Source organism: Haliaeetus albicilla, chromosome 6 (assembly GCF_947461875.1).
Source record: "Haliaeetus albicilla chromosome 6, bHalAlb1.1, whole genome shotgun sequence".
In the NCBI taxonomy this organism is placed as follows: Eukaryota; Metazoa; Chordata; class Aves; order Accipitriformes; family Accipitridae; genus Haliaeetus; species Haliaeetus albicilla.
In genome coordinates, this window is record NC_091488.1 from 46,429,817 (window position 1) to 46,445,637 (window position 15,821).

The following is a 15,821-nucleotide window of genomic DNA, read 5'->3' on the forward strand; positions in this document are numbered from 1 at the left end:
CACAGAAAATTCTGATTAGAAATCAGAACATTGTTTTTCACCTTGCCATGGTCCAGTACTGCAATAGGTTGCCCCAAGTGGTTACAGAGTCTACCTTTGATGTTCCAGATTTGACTGGTTAAGTAGCTGAGCGATCTAATCTGATCTCACCTGCTATGAAGAAAAGCTTTGACTAGATGACCTCCAGAGGTGCCTTTCAACTTAAATAATTCTATGACTCTATAATAAGCCCAGGCATCCACCCACTCTGTAGAATAAAATAGTTCCAGCTTAGCTGCTCCTAAAACATGTTTCCATTTTAGCTCCATTACAAAAGTACTTCAGGAGTCCCCCATTAAAAAGTCTGATTACTCCACAACAAAACTAATCACTATTATTCTTCAAGGCAAAAACCAAACTTCAGTCTTACCAGACACTCAAGCAAAATTCTGGAAAACATATTAAAACAGACTTACTGCAATAAAGGGGGCAGGATATTACAGTCCAATACATAGTCTCTGCACATAGTGCTGTCTCCAGCAATGTTGCCAAGAGCCCATACTGCCTGCAACGAAAAACAGAATAGTAATTGCTTTTATTCTCACAATTCAACCAGTTTTGTGTATGTATTAGAGTGGAAGATACTCTGTTCTCACTGTTAGATCCTGGACAATGTACAGAAGGGGAATGCATTCTGGTTGAGTATTACATATATACACCCAAGCTCATTATATGATTCAGGAATATTTACACAGATCTAAGAGGAATACCAAAACAGCCAACATGTATGTCTCCAGAGACTTCACAGGCAGACATAACCTTGCTCTGTCCACAATATAAGAGATGAGCTTATCTCCTCAGGCTGAGTAATGTACTAACTCTACACTCCTCCTGGCTCAGAGCTGGTTCAAGTCCAGATGTTCATAGCACAGGTCAAGCAAGTTTGTATCTACCCAAAAATGTTTGTGTGGAACAGCCCATATTAGTATTTCCTAAGAAGCCATAAAAGCATGCGTTGTTTACACAGTCATATTTAGAATGCTGACACCAACTAAGATGAAAATGGAATCTATACGTGAGATAAACCAATATTCAGAATTAAAGCGTTCAGACGGGCATTGGCATATATTCTTTAAGAGAAAGCTATACAAGACAGAACCCATGTTGCCTATTAAGACATATGCATGGCAAAATGCAAGACATATTTTCTCCCTTGGACATCAGTACTACTGTAACCCTTCATTTTGAGAAGAAAAGATCTAAAATACCAGAAGATAATTAAGGAAGCATGAAATCCATGTTCTGTATTATGATGAGAATAAAAGATTTAATTGGGTTGGATTTATACTTTTGGTTTAAGTGGTGTTTTTGATATCACTGTCCACTAGTAAGAGAGTTTTAACTGAAAAAAATTAAAAGTGGCCTATATGAAGTATAAAAGCCATTTTATGACTTCCATGTGATTTACAGATGATACTTTGTAACCAAGAAAGTATATGAAACTCTCATTTGCTATTTATTTCAAGTTAGCAGAGGACCAAGTTCACATCAAATAGATACATATATCTGCTTATTTGGTAAGACCCGTATAATGTCTACACAACCACTGGAAATACTTCCAGTAGTGCACGTAGAGGACAAAAGCAATCCTATTTATCATGGACAGCAGCTGAATGTCCTCCCCACGTTTCTCTTCAGTTGAAGACAATGTATTTATTTGCAGTAAAATGTGTTACAGTGTGTAACTATTTCTCCAACTGAACATACATAGGTTCCCCACACAAAACAAGCATGTTTTTCTCTCCCTATCTCAACTTGAAATAAATTGCTCCTCTAAAAAAACTGACAGAATAAGCCAAATTTGTTACCTAAAGGAAATTCGCAGGTAATCTGAAATAAACTTATTTATTCATTATCGATACGATGTCAATTGATTTGTTGCATCAGATTTCTACTGTAACATGTTTTTAAATGGTGACAAAAAGATGCCACTTTAAAAATCAGACTCCAACCACTCTAGAGGCCCAAAACCACTAGCAAATCCTGCAAAATTAATACAGCTAAAACCAGATGTAGATACAAAATGTAGATACAGATGTCAGCTTGCTAGATACAAAATAAAAAGGCTCTTCCTCTGTACCAGTATTACCAATAACACCATAGATAGATCAATCGAAAGTCCCTAAACTGCAAGTTGTTAAGAGACTAGGGGACTATTCTGGGGAAGGATTAGTGTGTTTTGTTCTCCTACTGTTTTTCACGCTTCTGCTGTCAGCCACAGTCAGAGACACGGCACCAGGCTATACTGACTTAGCTGTGAAACAGCACAGCCATTACTACGCAATGTCCCCCCAAAACTGATCTTCATCGTGAAAACTTACTTTTCATACCAATTCTTATTATTTTATTATGTTATGACAACAGTTTGTCTGAAATAAAAGTATAACCTTGGGTCTGGCAGCCTCATGGACTTAAGATGGAGAAGGCAGCTAGCTACTGGAAAAATTTTGCTTAAGAGACAACAAATGCCACCTCCTGCAAAATGTCATTTGTATTAGAATTCTAAGAAGCCACACTCGTTGCTCACTGCAATGCTTGTATTTCTGCAGCAATGAGAAGCCCAAAGAATGAATCAAAGATTTCAGCTGGTTCTAAATAAACTTGTGGATCTTCTAAAAACGTTTAGGGGTGGAAAAAAAAAGTTAGAATTTGCAATAATTTCCTTTTATTGAACATGTGGGTAATTTTGTATGAAGATACAATCTCCTTGCCTGGACACCCTTACACATGTTAAAACACCTCTGGAAGCCGTATGTCACTTGTCTGTGGACTTTGTTTCTGCCATTATAGCAATATCTATTTTTAGGGTTGACAGCAGTGATAATCACTTAATCCAAGAATCCATTCTGACCCTGAATGACAGACTGGTTTTGCAACAGCAAATCTCACATCAAAAAGTCTGACCAGAGAAGTCAAATAGCATCTCTACTGCTTTCCCACTCTTGATTTTTTTATGGCAAGAGAATTCTGGCCAAGTAGCCTGATATCACAGGACCTGGGGTAAGAGAGGATGTTGCAAGAAACCCTTCTAATGATAATGACTGATAGTACACAAGATGCTAAGAAATTGAAATATCTTTAGAAAAATATGCAAGGTTTTATTCAAAAAGGAAGATGTCTTTCCTTAAGGAGTTACTTCAGCTCTTCAGATAAGCGAGGAACATAAGTCAAGCTCATTTAAACTCTTCTCATCAGACACTGCTATAAATACAAAGCTCTGTCGTGGTTCCCACAGACGACATGTGAACAATGACAAGTGTCTTCAGGGTCTGTTTGTCTAAATAATGTTCAATGATTTCCACTGCTGCTTTTGTGCACTCCTCAAGATGTAAATGGCTTGCTTGCCATAACATTTTGGCTTCATTCTATACATCCCAAATGTTTTTATCTTCTTTTCTGGATAGTTGCAGAGGTAAAAGGATATTTAATTCCATTAAGTTTCAGAGTTTATTAAATAAAAGAAAAATTTTTTACTCTCAAAAAAATTCCATTTCAGTACTTTCAATATCTACATTCAGACCTGAAGATGAAAAGAATCTGCAATTTTAAGATTTGTAGTCTGACTTTTTAACCAACATCTTAGGTAGCAAAGTTGTGTGTGAACTGAAAATGCAAATGCTGTGTTGTCAATTGCAGCTTCTATTTTTATACACCTGTATAAATTTCCATTTATGGCTAATAGTGGAGTAGGGATTGTTGCAGGTCTCCAGTTTATTTTACTCATTATTAAACTCCAGTGTTTTTTTTCCTGCAGTGCTGAACAACTTCAGCAGTCAATAACAGTAAAGTGCAAGTTTTGTAGAGTACTTTTGAGCCATATGGTGCCTTCTGTGAATAATTTGTGTGCATTCTGACAACCCTCCACTTTCCCCTGGATTCTGAAGGCTCTCAGGCATTATTTCATTAGAGCTTTTGATATTTAAACCAAGTGCTAAACCAACCACCAACAGTGCGTAGAGTCTGTGCCTCTTGGTGTAGAAGCAGTATTACGAAGTGAGAATCAACACTTTCTCTACTTTTGGTTGCTGACCTGGGAAATGGATCTAATGCTGGGATGAAGACAGCGAAGATGAGCTTGCATACAAGTGTGATTGGATAAGTGAACACAAGGAAGGATATCGTAAGGCCACATTCCTAGGAGATGACTTCTACTATGCCCCAACACAGAAAACACCTTTCTTTCAGTGGCTGGGGTGGTCATAGCTCCTTATTTCTTGCATCTCATCCATCCAAACACAGAACATAGCTCATACTCACGCCTCAACTGTTTTTCCACATTTTGATTACTAAGACCTAGTTAGTGGGACTGCTGATGTAAAAGCCAAACAGAACTTGGACACCAGACTCACAGGTCACCTGTGCCAAACAAATGATGGTTACCAAAAGGAACAGCAACACAACTAAGAATGGAAAAATACTGAGGGGGGGGAAAAAAAAAAAAAACACATTGATTGCTTTAGCTGAAAACACAAACATTCCCAAAGGAGAACGGGGCAGCTGGGGATTCTCCTGCTACGGTCTGTCCAACAGAACACAATGACACATATCTGTCACTGTGAAACAATCTCAATCATCTCAGACAGGGAGCGTAATGCCTTGCATGGTTTTTGAAGGAAATTCAATGTTCATCAAGGAAACCCAAGCTGACATCTGGGTTTTAAATACATCAGCAAGGGAACTCAGAAAAGAACTGCAGCTAAGACACTGCTGAAGCTAGATCAACCTTAAGCATGTCTAAAGGGCTTTGGAGTCCTTCAATATAAATAATTTCAGGCTGGCATATCTAAATTTCTAGGTGTCTTTTGGAAGAAAAAAACTTTGATAAGTGGAAGAAGGCTAGGACATATGCCATTAACTAAATCTAAAAATCAGTACACCAAAAACAGAACCGGTAGAGGTGGGGAGATGTAGCCAAAGCGTTTTTCACAAATAATGGACACGTAGCTTCTGTAATAAACTCAGTTTCTTTGATGGGAAAAATGGATGCCAAATCATTTGACCACTGATCACAGAGAAAGACTGATATACAATCTGAGAAAGACTGATATACAATACAAACAATGAAGGAGTTAAAGGATAGTAGGGTAATTAAATGTGAGCCTGCATAGCTTAATGGGAAACAGATCTTGCAAAAAGACATCTTGTAAAGAGATATAATTTCATTAAAATACATATTGCTTAATAAACATAAACATTCCCTCACACAGACTTCTATAAAACTGCTGATTTAGAATCACACTACACTCAGAAACTAGCATATGCAAAAGAAACAGTGCAACACATTAGATTAAAACTAGCTTATAAATATGAAAAATAACTGTTGGGAAAATCATGATCAGGTAAGGTAAACTGGTATCTGTTCCTGAGCTACTGCTAAGGGCAGTTTGAAATAAGACAAATTCAATGGTATAAGTCTGCGAGACTGACTTCCTGTAAGACAAAAACAGTGGATAACAATTAGCCAGTAAATCAAATTAAAATTTTGGGCTTTTTTTTAGTTTATGCTATGCTACATATTCAAAATTATATTATCACTAACATTTCCTTCGACAGAATTACTATCCCACTTAGCACAAAGAATGGCTTACTAAACACAGCTTTCAATATTTCTTTTTCTCTTCATCCTTTACTATATGGTTGTAGGGCTAGCTTCTGGCCCATCTGCCCTGAACATGTAGTTTTATTTTCCTGTATTTTTGTAATTTGTTGCAAATGTAGCAAGAGTTGCTTGCAAATAAGAATCTTCACAGTGCTACTGTGAGAGAAGATAAGAATCATCGTTTTACAGAGGAGAAAATTATGGCCAAGTATCTCCCAGTTTCAGGAATCCAGCTTGAGAAGTCCAGGACCAGATCTGCTCAAAACACAGACCTAATTACAAAAGTCACTTGCAAAAGTGCCGAGTTGTCCTCAACTACAAAGCGAAATAGAAATATTTCACACTGAGCATTCAAAAAACATAGAACTAGTATCCACTTACTGAAAACAGATATAAGCAAATTGTCCAGCATCAGACACTAAGCAGTAGATAAATGTATCTCAGAAACCTGCAATTGCCTTAATCATAAGAATCTCTTCCCTTTTCTCCTTCATTCACTGTAACATGTTCCGACTTTAACAAACAGGGCCACAGTGTGACAAATAAAAGCCTCCTTTACTACCCACTGATTTGTTACCAGGGCAACAATCTGTACATATACTGAATGAGATGAGAGTCATCTGGAAAAATACTATGCAATTGTGTATTAATGCTATCCTGTAATGCAGAAGTAAGAGAGCTAACTTTTAAGTGCTTAATGCTTTTAATTTTTGTCTTAATAGATACTATGGTGAAGTGTTTGGTATTTTTTAAAGCTGTTGGAAAAAACAGAATTTCTTTCATGTTGGCCTGCACCAAACCCAAAGTCAGCTGTGAGCAGCGCTGCAATCTCTACACCTGCAGCCCAGAAACCCGCTATGAAAAGGTGTAGGTAACACTTCGCAGTGGTACATCTCCCTTCTTTAGCACAGCTTACTACAGAGCAATTTGTAACTAGTATTTAGAGACTTATTGGTAACAGAGGGATCATGGATTCAGCACCTGAATTGCATAGAAAAATATTTTGCGGTAATTACAACCCACTCTGCCTGCCTGCAGTCTGAACTTTAACATGTCAGCAGTTTATTAGGAGGCAGAGGGGGAAGGAGACAGATAAACTACTTAACTGTGGCCCCTAAGCTCTTCTGTTAATTCACACATCTTAAGGCTGAAGGCTGCACAACTCATTCTAAACAGGTTCGCTCTTCCCACCTGCTCTCTGAACATCAGCAGGGATGGTAACAACAACCTAATAAAAAAAACAAGTTAGCTCTTGCACAGAAGATCATTAGGAGCAAAAAACTGGAGTAGCCCCTGCCACACTCAAAGCATCAATCATTCTGCAGGAACAGCACCATACAAGTGATGGCTGAATTTGGAAAGTAATGTCACCAATTTCAACCCCCAAAAAACAAACTCTAAAAAGCATCACATAGCTAAGTCAGGATGGATTTTCACATGGGCAGAACGTAGCATTCATCTGCCATGTTGGCAAGCTCCCTATCACATTTCTAGTTTCTACAACAACAGACAGACTCATTTCCTCAAAGGAAGCTAAAAAAGTGGACAAAAAATATTTATTTCCTTTAGTATCATTTTCTCAAGCACCTGAATTCAATTTCTCTTAAAAAAAAAACTTTTCAAAAATAATTCATCCTGAGACAGACCATTGAAAATGAAAAGTAACAGAGTGAAAGAACTGGAAAGCTATAAGCAACTGAGAAAATAAAAATCTGTCTGTCTTGTGGAAAATGTTAGGCAACCTTAAGTACAGGTGGTACATTCTGAGCCAGCTATAAGAAAGAAAGGCAAGTTACACAAAGCGATCCAATGCTTATGAGTCTGGACTTCTCCAATCATGCATCTCAATACAGCCAAATGCAAGGTCAGACATCTAGGAACAGAGAATAGAGGTCACACTTACAGGATGGAGAACTGAACCCTGGAAGTCAGTGACTCTGAAAAGAACAATGGATCATATTGGATAATCAGCTTAACCTGAGCTCACAGCCAGCTTCTGTGGCAAAGAGTCCGCAAAGACATCTTGGATATTTACACACCAAAGTATCAAGTAGAAATTAAAATGAGGCACTATCTCTGCAAACAGCATTGCTGGAACAGTGCTACTGGAATACCCAGTGCTTGTAATTTCACCACCACAAAAAGATATTGAAACAAAGAAATGTTCAGAAAAGGGTCACCAAAAAAACAAACCAATCACCTCAGAAATAGCCTTATAATGAGAATTCAGAGCTTAATTTAATTCGCTCAAGAAAAGCTTAAGCTATGGTCTGTAAGTAGCTATAGGAAAAAACAGAGAGCTTACTAATTGAGTAGACAGTGAAACAAAAGCAAATACCCAGACCCAAAGCTAGTCAAATTTGTACAGTAAAGGTGCATGGTTTCAAGTTAATCTTAATCCTAACTGAAACTCTATTTGTTAACATGATTAATATTTCATCACCCTAAGTCTTCAAAGCAAGATTACATGTCTGAAATACATCCTTGTTCAAACACAAGTTATGGGCCTCATGCGGAAATTACCGAGTCAAATGTTTCGTCTGTGCTTTACACTGATCCCTTTGGGCCTTAAAAGAGTATTCATCTACTCTGTAAGGAAGGTAGAGAACAAACTATAATTTTCTCTGTAGAAAACAAACTACAGTTTCCACTCATGCTTTATCTTCAGGAAAAACAAGCATGAACTTTCCATCTGTAAAGCAATTTTGTAAACAAGACTTCCTGAATTCCTCAATACACAGAAAAAGATTAACCCATTAGAGATCATAATGCATTACCGCATTGGCTGTGGTTAAATATATCATTTCCAGAAAAAGAAAAATACAGTACTTCCTTAGATATTTTAACACACACTAGGTAGAAAGGAACTGTTGCGCAAAACTGCCAAACACTACATTTCCTCTAAAGGCTTTCTTACAGGATAGCCTTGTTCCTTTCAGGGGAAGGAAAAAAAAAAAACAAACAAGAAAAACAACCAGCAAAACCAAAACAAACCAACCCAAACAAACAAAACAAATAAAAAACCAAAACCAAACAAACAAAAAACCCAACCCCACCAACCACCACACACACAAAAAACCCAACACCATTCTTAATCTTTACCTGTTCCTGTACATCTTCAAACTCTGAACTAAGCAGCTCTATGAAGATGGGGACGGCTCCTGCCTGGATCACTATTCGAGTCTGAAGGGAATTTCCCGAGGCAATATTTGTCAGCACCCATGCTGCCTCAAACTGGAAAACAAAATACAAAAGAAAGTTTACTAGGAGCCTTCTATGCCACACTAAAAACGAAGACTAAATGCCTTTTAAAGACAGAAAGAATTAGCGTCAGAAAAGCATGAGATATTATTAACACAGACAATTTGCAAAGTAAGAATCAGAATCATAGAGTTAAGAGTTATTGGTATCACTTAAAATCAAAATTTGCAGAAGTTCCTTATGAGAACAAGATCGGGTTTGCTGTGGCTTTTCAAATATTATTTTTTGCTACACAATTGTGTTACCTTTGGTCTGTTCTACTTCCTTTCCCTACTAGCTAAGAACCAATACACAAAAAATGAGTCTTCCCACAAGACACCCGATACCTGCATTCACTGAATCAGCAATGCCATTCCTGAAGATGCACAAAGAGAGACACTGTCAACATTGTTGGATAAAACTCAGTGAATATAAAGGAATTAAAAGCCATTTAAAAAAACAAACAGGAAAGGAGATTGAATTAAAAAAAAAAAAAACAAAAAACCCACACAAACGAATTTGTGATCACAATCTGGTAGAACTCTGCAACCACAGCAATGTACTCCTCTCCACCTGGTGATCAGTATTGCTGCAAAGAGTTATTAGAGTATGATGTTTTTATTCAATACTTTAAGCAAAACTGAGATCCTGAATTAAAAATTTGCATTTTTTTATTTAACTGTTCTTGCAATTTATCTTTATTTTAATCTCAACTCGATAAAACATTAACTTTTTAAGCTGAAATGCAAATTTTAACACTACCTGATATAGACCTCAGAAAATATAGATTCTAGAAATCTAGATTTTGGTAGATTTCTGCATGCTTTTCAGTCCAAAAATTATTACACTACACTAGCAAATTTAAATCCTATCAGATACTTTCAGAATCTAGTGAACAAGGACTGCTAAAAGTTGAATGAAAAGGTAAAAAACAACGAACAATAAAAGTAGAAAGTTGTATGCGATAAATGACGAATTTTGACATTACCAATAAATTTTATTAAATATTAAAATTTATTAAGTTTTATTTCCAGTTAAAATCATTATATACTTTCCAAGCCTAGCTATCTCTTAAGAGCAGCAAGGACTTATATTTAGGATTTAATCACAAAAGCAACTCCTGCTAAGGAGATGCACAGAATCCTGAAACAGGCCTGAAATAAGAACTCAACAATTAAGCCTAGACTTGTAAGGCTTTTAATTTTTAAAGTGTTATTAATTATTAAAGACTTCAGTTCTAAAAATACAATTAATCCTACCCTCCTGATCAACTAAAGGAGAAATTATATCCTGGTAACATGCGATCAGAATAAACGATTCCAAAATACATTGTTGTAATACAAAGAGCATAGGCTGCAATAAAGCAGAAACATACTATGTCAAAACTGTAAGACTCATCATTAATGAACTAGAAGCAAAACGTTCAGGCCAGAGCTTAAGGCCAACATAAAATGTACTTGCTTTCCTGTAATTGTACCTTCTCTGAAGTGATTATTCAGTGTTTTGTGATACAGTATTATTAGTCATCTTTCAACCACAGAGGTTTCTTACCCATATTTTAGAACTTGCCCTTTGGCTTCCTAATGGATGCCATCAGGTTGTACTCAAGTTTATATTTTCAATGCTTTGTTACAAACTCTTTAGGACAAGCTCGGCAAGTTTCAACTTTGACGATTTTTGCTCTTTCCGTGTAAAAATCAATACATGTTACACAAGTACGGCCATGAGAATTTGACTCAGTCTACAATTGCTTTTGAAGTTTTTTAAACAAGAAATGTAACTGCATTTGATGAAATATCCTATACCTTTATTTTCCCTTCCTATTCAAGTATTAGGAGCTTGTTTCCCTTTATGTGCCTGTCTTAGACTTCCATGCTAGAGCCCTATAAGTAATAAAAGGCATTTTTTTTTTATATCAAATTGGTTACAAACTTTCCACAGTTGCAAACCAACTGGCTTAAATCTGATACATACGCGTAGTTACTGTCCACAGACTCCTCAAAGGTAGCTAATAGACCTTTGGAATTCTGTGGATATCAATTTGAAAAGTAATTCCTATAAATGGAACCTTTTCTCTAACGTGTAAGAAAAAAGTATCAATTTTGTGCATATCTCCACTCACCAAAATTTGGATTTCACATGGCATTAGCAAACTTGTTGCCTTATGCATTTTGAAAGAACACTGATTCTAACCTCTATATTGTATTTAATGGTTACCTGTTAACGTTTTTTTTCTTTACTAAATGATTTGTTTTCTTTCATTTTCTACTAACCCAGAAGGAACTCTGACCAGAAACAAGGACAGCTCGAAATGAGACAAAGCTCCAAGAAGCAAGCCCAAGACAAATTAACCACCATTGTAGCAAACACAATTTAGTTTTTCAAACCAAAGCAAGTAAGTTTCACAGTTTCTATGTTTATCATTATGGATTCTAATTCTAATTCTAAACTTTTTTTAATTTAATCAAAAATTTAAGTCATAATTCTGAAGATTTAAAACTGTCTTCAATTAGTACAAAAAAGACAAACATTAAAGTTTAGTTTAATAGCTTTTCATCTGTTGAGGTCCCAATTTCAAACTGCTCTTGTTACATGACAAGCTGTAAAGAGCCCATCCTAGCAATCACACAATGCAACTCAGACATCTCTCTCCTGTCCTCAGAGGCCTTGCTAGAAACCCTGAAGATAAAATAACTTTTTTAACCTAGTGAAGAAAAAGAGAGGAAGTACAGCTAATTAAAAAAATCACTGATTTTTTTCTACCTCATTTGCATCACCAAATGCCTTCATAATATAGGAACATAGATATATTTATATTTGTATACCTGTAATGTACAGTTTTCTTTTCGTTTGAGGAACTCCACAAACCTGGCCACCACGCCTGGTGTGCTTATGACTTCATCTATTGGCGGATTTGGTTCTATTTAAAATAAAAACCAAAGTTAGATACATTCATTTCTTTGTAGGGAAATTCTCAAATTACCGCATCAAAATAATATCCAAGGACATACTGACTCCTCTTTTCTGAGAGTGTGTTCTTTTTCTACAATACTGCTTTACCTTTACTAAAATGCAATGGATGCCTATCTGTCACCATAAGAAGTCTCCAGCCTGAATTTTGAGGTAATGAGGTAACATGATTCAAAACACTAATGCACTCAGTAATTCAGGCAGACCAACTTTAGAGCAGCAGTTCTGTGAAGTCACTCTGGCATGCACACATGCAGAGAAACTTCAGCATATCAGCATATTTGAGCCATAGAGACACTCCCTACTTTAAACTTACATTCAGGAGTAGACATCACATCTGCATCACTTAGTAGTTACAAAGATTTCAAGAAAAGAAGTGACTATTACATACACCTGCTGACATTTTGCAAAACAGAGCTTCATCCAGAAATCTGTGTATGAAGCTCAGTCTTAATTGCTGTCAAAGTAAAAACATATGCCAGGGACACTTCTACATTTTTTCCTAAGTAACTTCAGCCCTTACCTTTAGAAAGAAGCTTTCGGAACTTCTGGGTGGCTGAAAGCTGCTGTTCTGGACTATTGGAGAAAATCATCTCAATCATATCAGAGGTGATGACTGCACTCTAGGATTCAGGTGGGGGGGACAGAATGAGAGTGACAGAGAGCAAGAGGGAAAACAAAACCTGGGATTAGTGGTAAAAAGGTTACAACATTTGTTAAAGCGGTGTCAAGTTTATCTCTTATTGAGTAAAAACCAAGGTAAGTCCATTATGGACAACAAATGAGTCATCATACATGTACATCTACATAAGCAGCATCATTCTTAAGTGTAGATTTGTCTGTAACAGCTAACAGCTCCAACTGTTAAGACCCTGAAATTAATGACATTTAAAATAGTAAACTGTATAATGGTAGTATCTATCTCAATTAGATAGGCTCTTTTCCTTACTTTTTACCATCTAGTTACTTCATGTAAGCTTCCACACAAATGATTAAATGGTATTTAGGACTTGTCTGGCATTTAAAGACTATCTTGAAGAGTAAACCAATATATTCTATTAGTGATCTATCACATTGTTTATAGGCATGTCTCTGTTTCACAGTAATTTTCAAGGCTGGTATAACCACCAACAGAAACCAAGCCCAGCCTGATTTCTACAAAAACATCATTGGCATACCCTGAATACAGACACAAGTGTGAAGATCAGTGGTCAGACTTTTCAGTGAGGACTGCACTTTCCTTAAACCTCTCTATTACAGCCCGAATCCCTTATCATTTTTCATTCCAGGGAGAGAAAGAAGTGGTAAAGCAACAGGGAGAAAGCAGAAAAGCCTAATTTCCACTAAAAGTTTTTTTCTGTAGGATGAAATTCCAGCTTGGAAAGTAGTTTAAGGATACATGCAGCTAGATAAGCTAGGCCTAGCTGTGTTTCCAACACCCTAGCTAAAAATGATGCCACTTGAAAGTCCACTAACAAAGATTTCCACTGAGCCCCTTTTTACTTTGTAAACTGCAGTAACACATTGCCTGGTTTGCATTTTCACATTTCAAGCATTATGAATTTCAGATTAAAAAACCCCAACAACTCTGGGCAACAGCTGAAAAAATCACCCATAATGGTGAGCATCAAAACCAGGAAGTAATCAGCTTGCCTGGAACAATGACATTTTATTTAATTTTCTTGAAAGCATATCCACTGAGCAACCACTCACTCAACCTGTAACATTCTTTCTCATGTAATCTGTTTCAGGGCAGCTCACTGAGACAGGTGTTTAAGAGCTATCCATAAGCTCTTTGAATGCACTCTTCACATTCTTCTGGAATTCCATTCCCCTTAAGTCACTGCACAACAGGCCTGACCAGTTTCAGCAAACACTGTATTCCCTTCTCATCACTTACAGAAGTCATCTCCATGTTGTTCATCTGAGCCTCATGGAAGCCACCATCCGACATCACTTCCTCCTCTGCTTCCTCCTCAGCTGTTGCAACATTTCGGCGTTTAAACAACTAAAGAGAGAAAGCATTTAATATATATTATATAGCAAATATATACAGAGCATGTCATGTTAGGCTGCAGTAAAAATGACATATGCTATCACCTGAAAGAAGCTAGCACACTGGCTACAGGACTCCTCCTGACAGTAAATGGAGAAAGTTTAGCTAGTCATGGAGTAAACGAAAACAGCAATGAATGTGCTAGAATATTGTTTCCCAAAATTTCTGAAAAATTCTCACTGATCTTCCCTTCTCTTCTTCACATTCCCCCTCCATCCAAGAGCTGTCTCTAGCTTCCAGACAATGGCTTTCTTGCAGAGGATAATGGGGCTTAAAGACCTGAAAAATAGCTGTGTATAACAGATCTTTGTAGAACACCTGCAGAGGCTGGGATAATTGAGTTACGGGGCAAAGAGAGGGCTTTGGAGGATGACCATATGGGATTGAAATTTTACTGGGATGAACAGAATTTGATTGCTACCACTTAGAGAAGGTATTCAGTCTGAGATGTCATGAGGAGAGCTAGACAGGCTGCAGCTTCTCCCCTTAATCCAGCTGTCTCATCGAAAGAAACATTAGCAATGACAAGATGGCTTTTGGGGGTGCTGCTTGGCCTGTCGAGTTCAGGAAGCAAGACTCCAGCATTGAGTCATGTCAGATTTGCACCGCTGCAGACAGGCAAGACAGAGGCCTGACACAGACCTGCTGTTACTCTTTTCTCCATAGAACATGAGGAGGAAACAGTATGCAAAACTGCTAAGTCTATAGCAACCCTAGGTCAATGATAGGCATCCTTATGGAATGCTATTCCTTCTAAGCTACTGTATGATGTGCCCACTTAAGCTCAAACATGTGCTCAAATACAGCCTTAAACCAAAATTTATACATTGCCAAGTTATGTGAAAATTCAGAGGCCTGAGGTTGTTTTTGTGGGGTTGTTCTGCTACAAAAAAAAACAAACAAAAAAAACCAAACAAAAAAAACCCCACACCAAACCCAAACAAACACCAAAAAACAGGGAATTTAAACAAACTTCAATGAGCTATGTGCCGAATACATAAAAGAGAAGTACCTGTAGAAGGTCTGAAATTGTAGAGCTGCAGACTCTGCTTGCAACTCTACTTCTGCTCCACTGTTTGTCCAGTTAAGACTAACAGTTTTCCTTAACAGAAGGAAATACTGCCACACACTTTGTTTAGCGAGCCTGTGGTAATTGGGTCCAAGGGAGGTCAGAGGCACAGACAAGACAGAAAATGACTCATGGTTTTCCTAATTTAGTAACGGCTTTACAAGGAAGACCAACGACAGTCTGCACTACCAGAGGTCTGGAAATGCCACCTGTAGATACTGAGCAAAATCAACAAGTATTGCAATTTCCTCTCAAACTCTCCCCTGCCTTTCCTTGAAAGCATCTGGTATTGACACTGTGAAAACAGTATTAAACTGAACAGATTACAAACTTGACCTACCATTCCAAACACAACCATATTACTGTCTTCATTCTAACTCCAAAAACCTCAACATTGATGAAAAAGGCTTTGTTATAACTTTGTTTGAAATCGAACCAATCCCTTAAAGCTTCCAATGAACACAACTAAGAACAAAAAGAAGAACTGTTCAATGCTACCTGTTTTTATCAGAAAATGGTTTTCATCATGTCTTGTCACTGCTGCCATTTCCTGATTAAACCTGTAGAGCGCCTGCCACTTTACAATGTGAATGAAATAGTAAGAACTAGCAAGACACGAGCAGGTAGAGAAACTTCGTTTCTGAGCATTTTTCTCAACCATTTTGCCTGCAACACATACTAAATCCACTACTCAAGGTACCAGCCTTATGGACATAAACATAGTATGAACTTTTGTAAATTCATACATGAACTGAAACTTAAAGACAGAAAACTGAGAAGAATCAGTCAACAAATTATTTCTCCCCTCAAGAAAATCATTACTGCAACTTATAAGGACTTGCTCAGAC

At 37.1% G+C, this 15,821-nt stretch overlaps 1 protein-coding gene across 1 annotated transcript in view; it reads right to left on the reverse strand.

Moving 5' to 3' along the window:
* The window catches only part of KPNA1 (karyopherin subunit alpha 1), a 52,772-nt gene that overhangs the window by 23,742 nt on the left and 13,209 nt on the right, over positions 1-15,821 (reverse strand). Inside the window, exons 3-7 of the mRNA XM_069785928.1 lie at positions 13,749-13,856; positions 12,372-12,471; positions 11,704-11,798; positions 8,741-8,872; positions 456-544 (exon numbers count right to left, since the gene is read on the reverse strand). Of these exons, the coding sequence (XP_069642029.1) occupies positions 456-544; positions 8,741-8,872; positions 11,704-11,798; positions 12,372-12,471; positions 13,749-13,856 (524 nt within the window). The remainder of the gene's footprint in view (positions 1-455; positions 545-8,740; positions 8,873-11,703; positions 11,799-12,371; positions 12,472-13,748; positions 13,857-15,821) is intronic.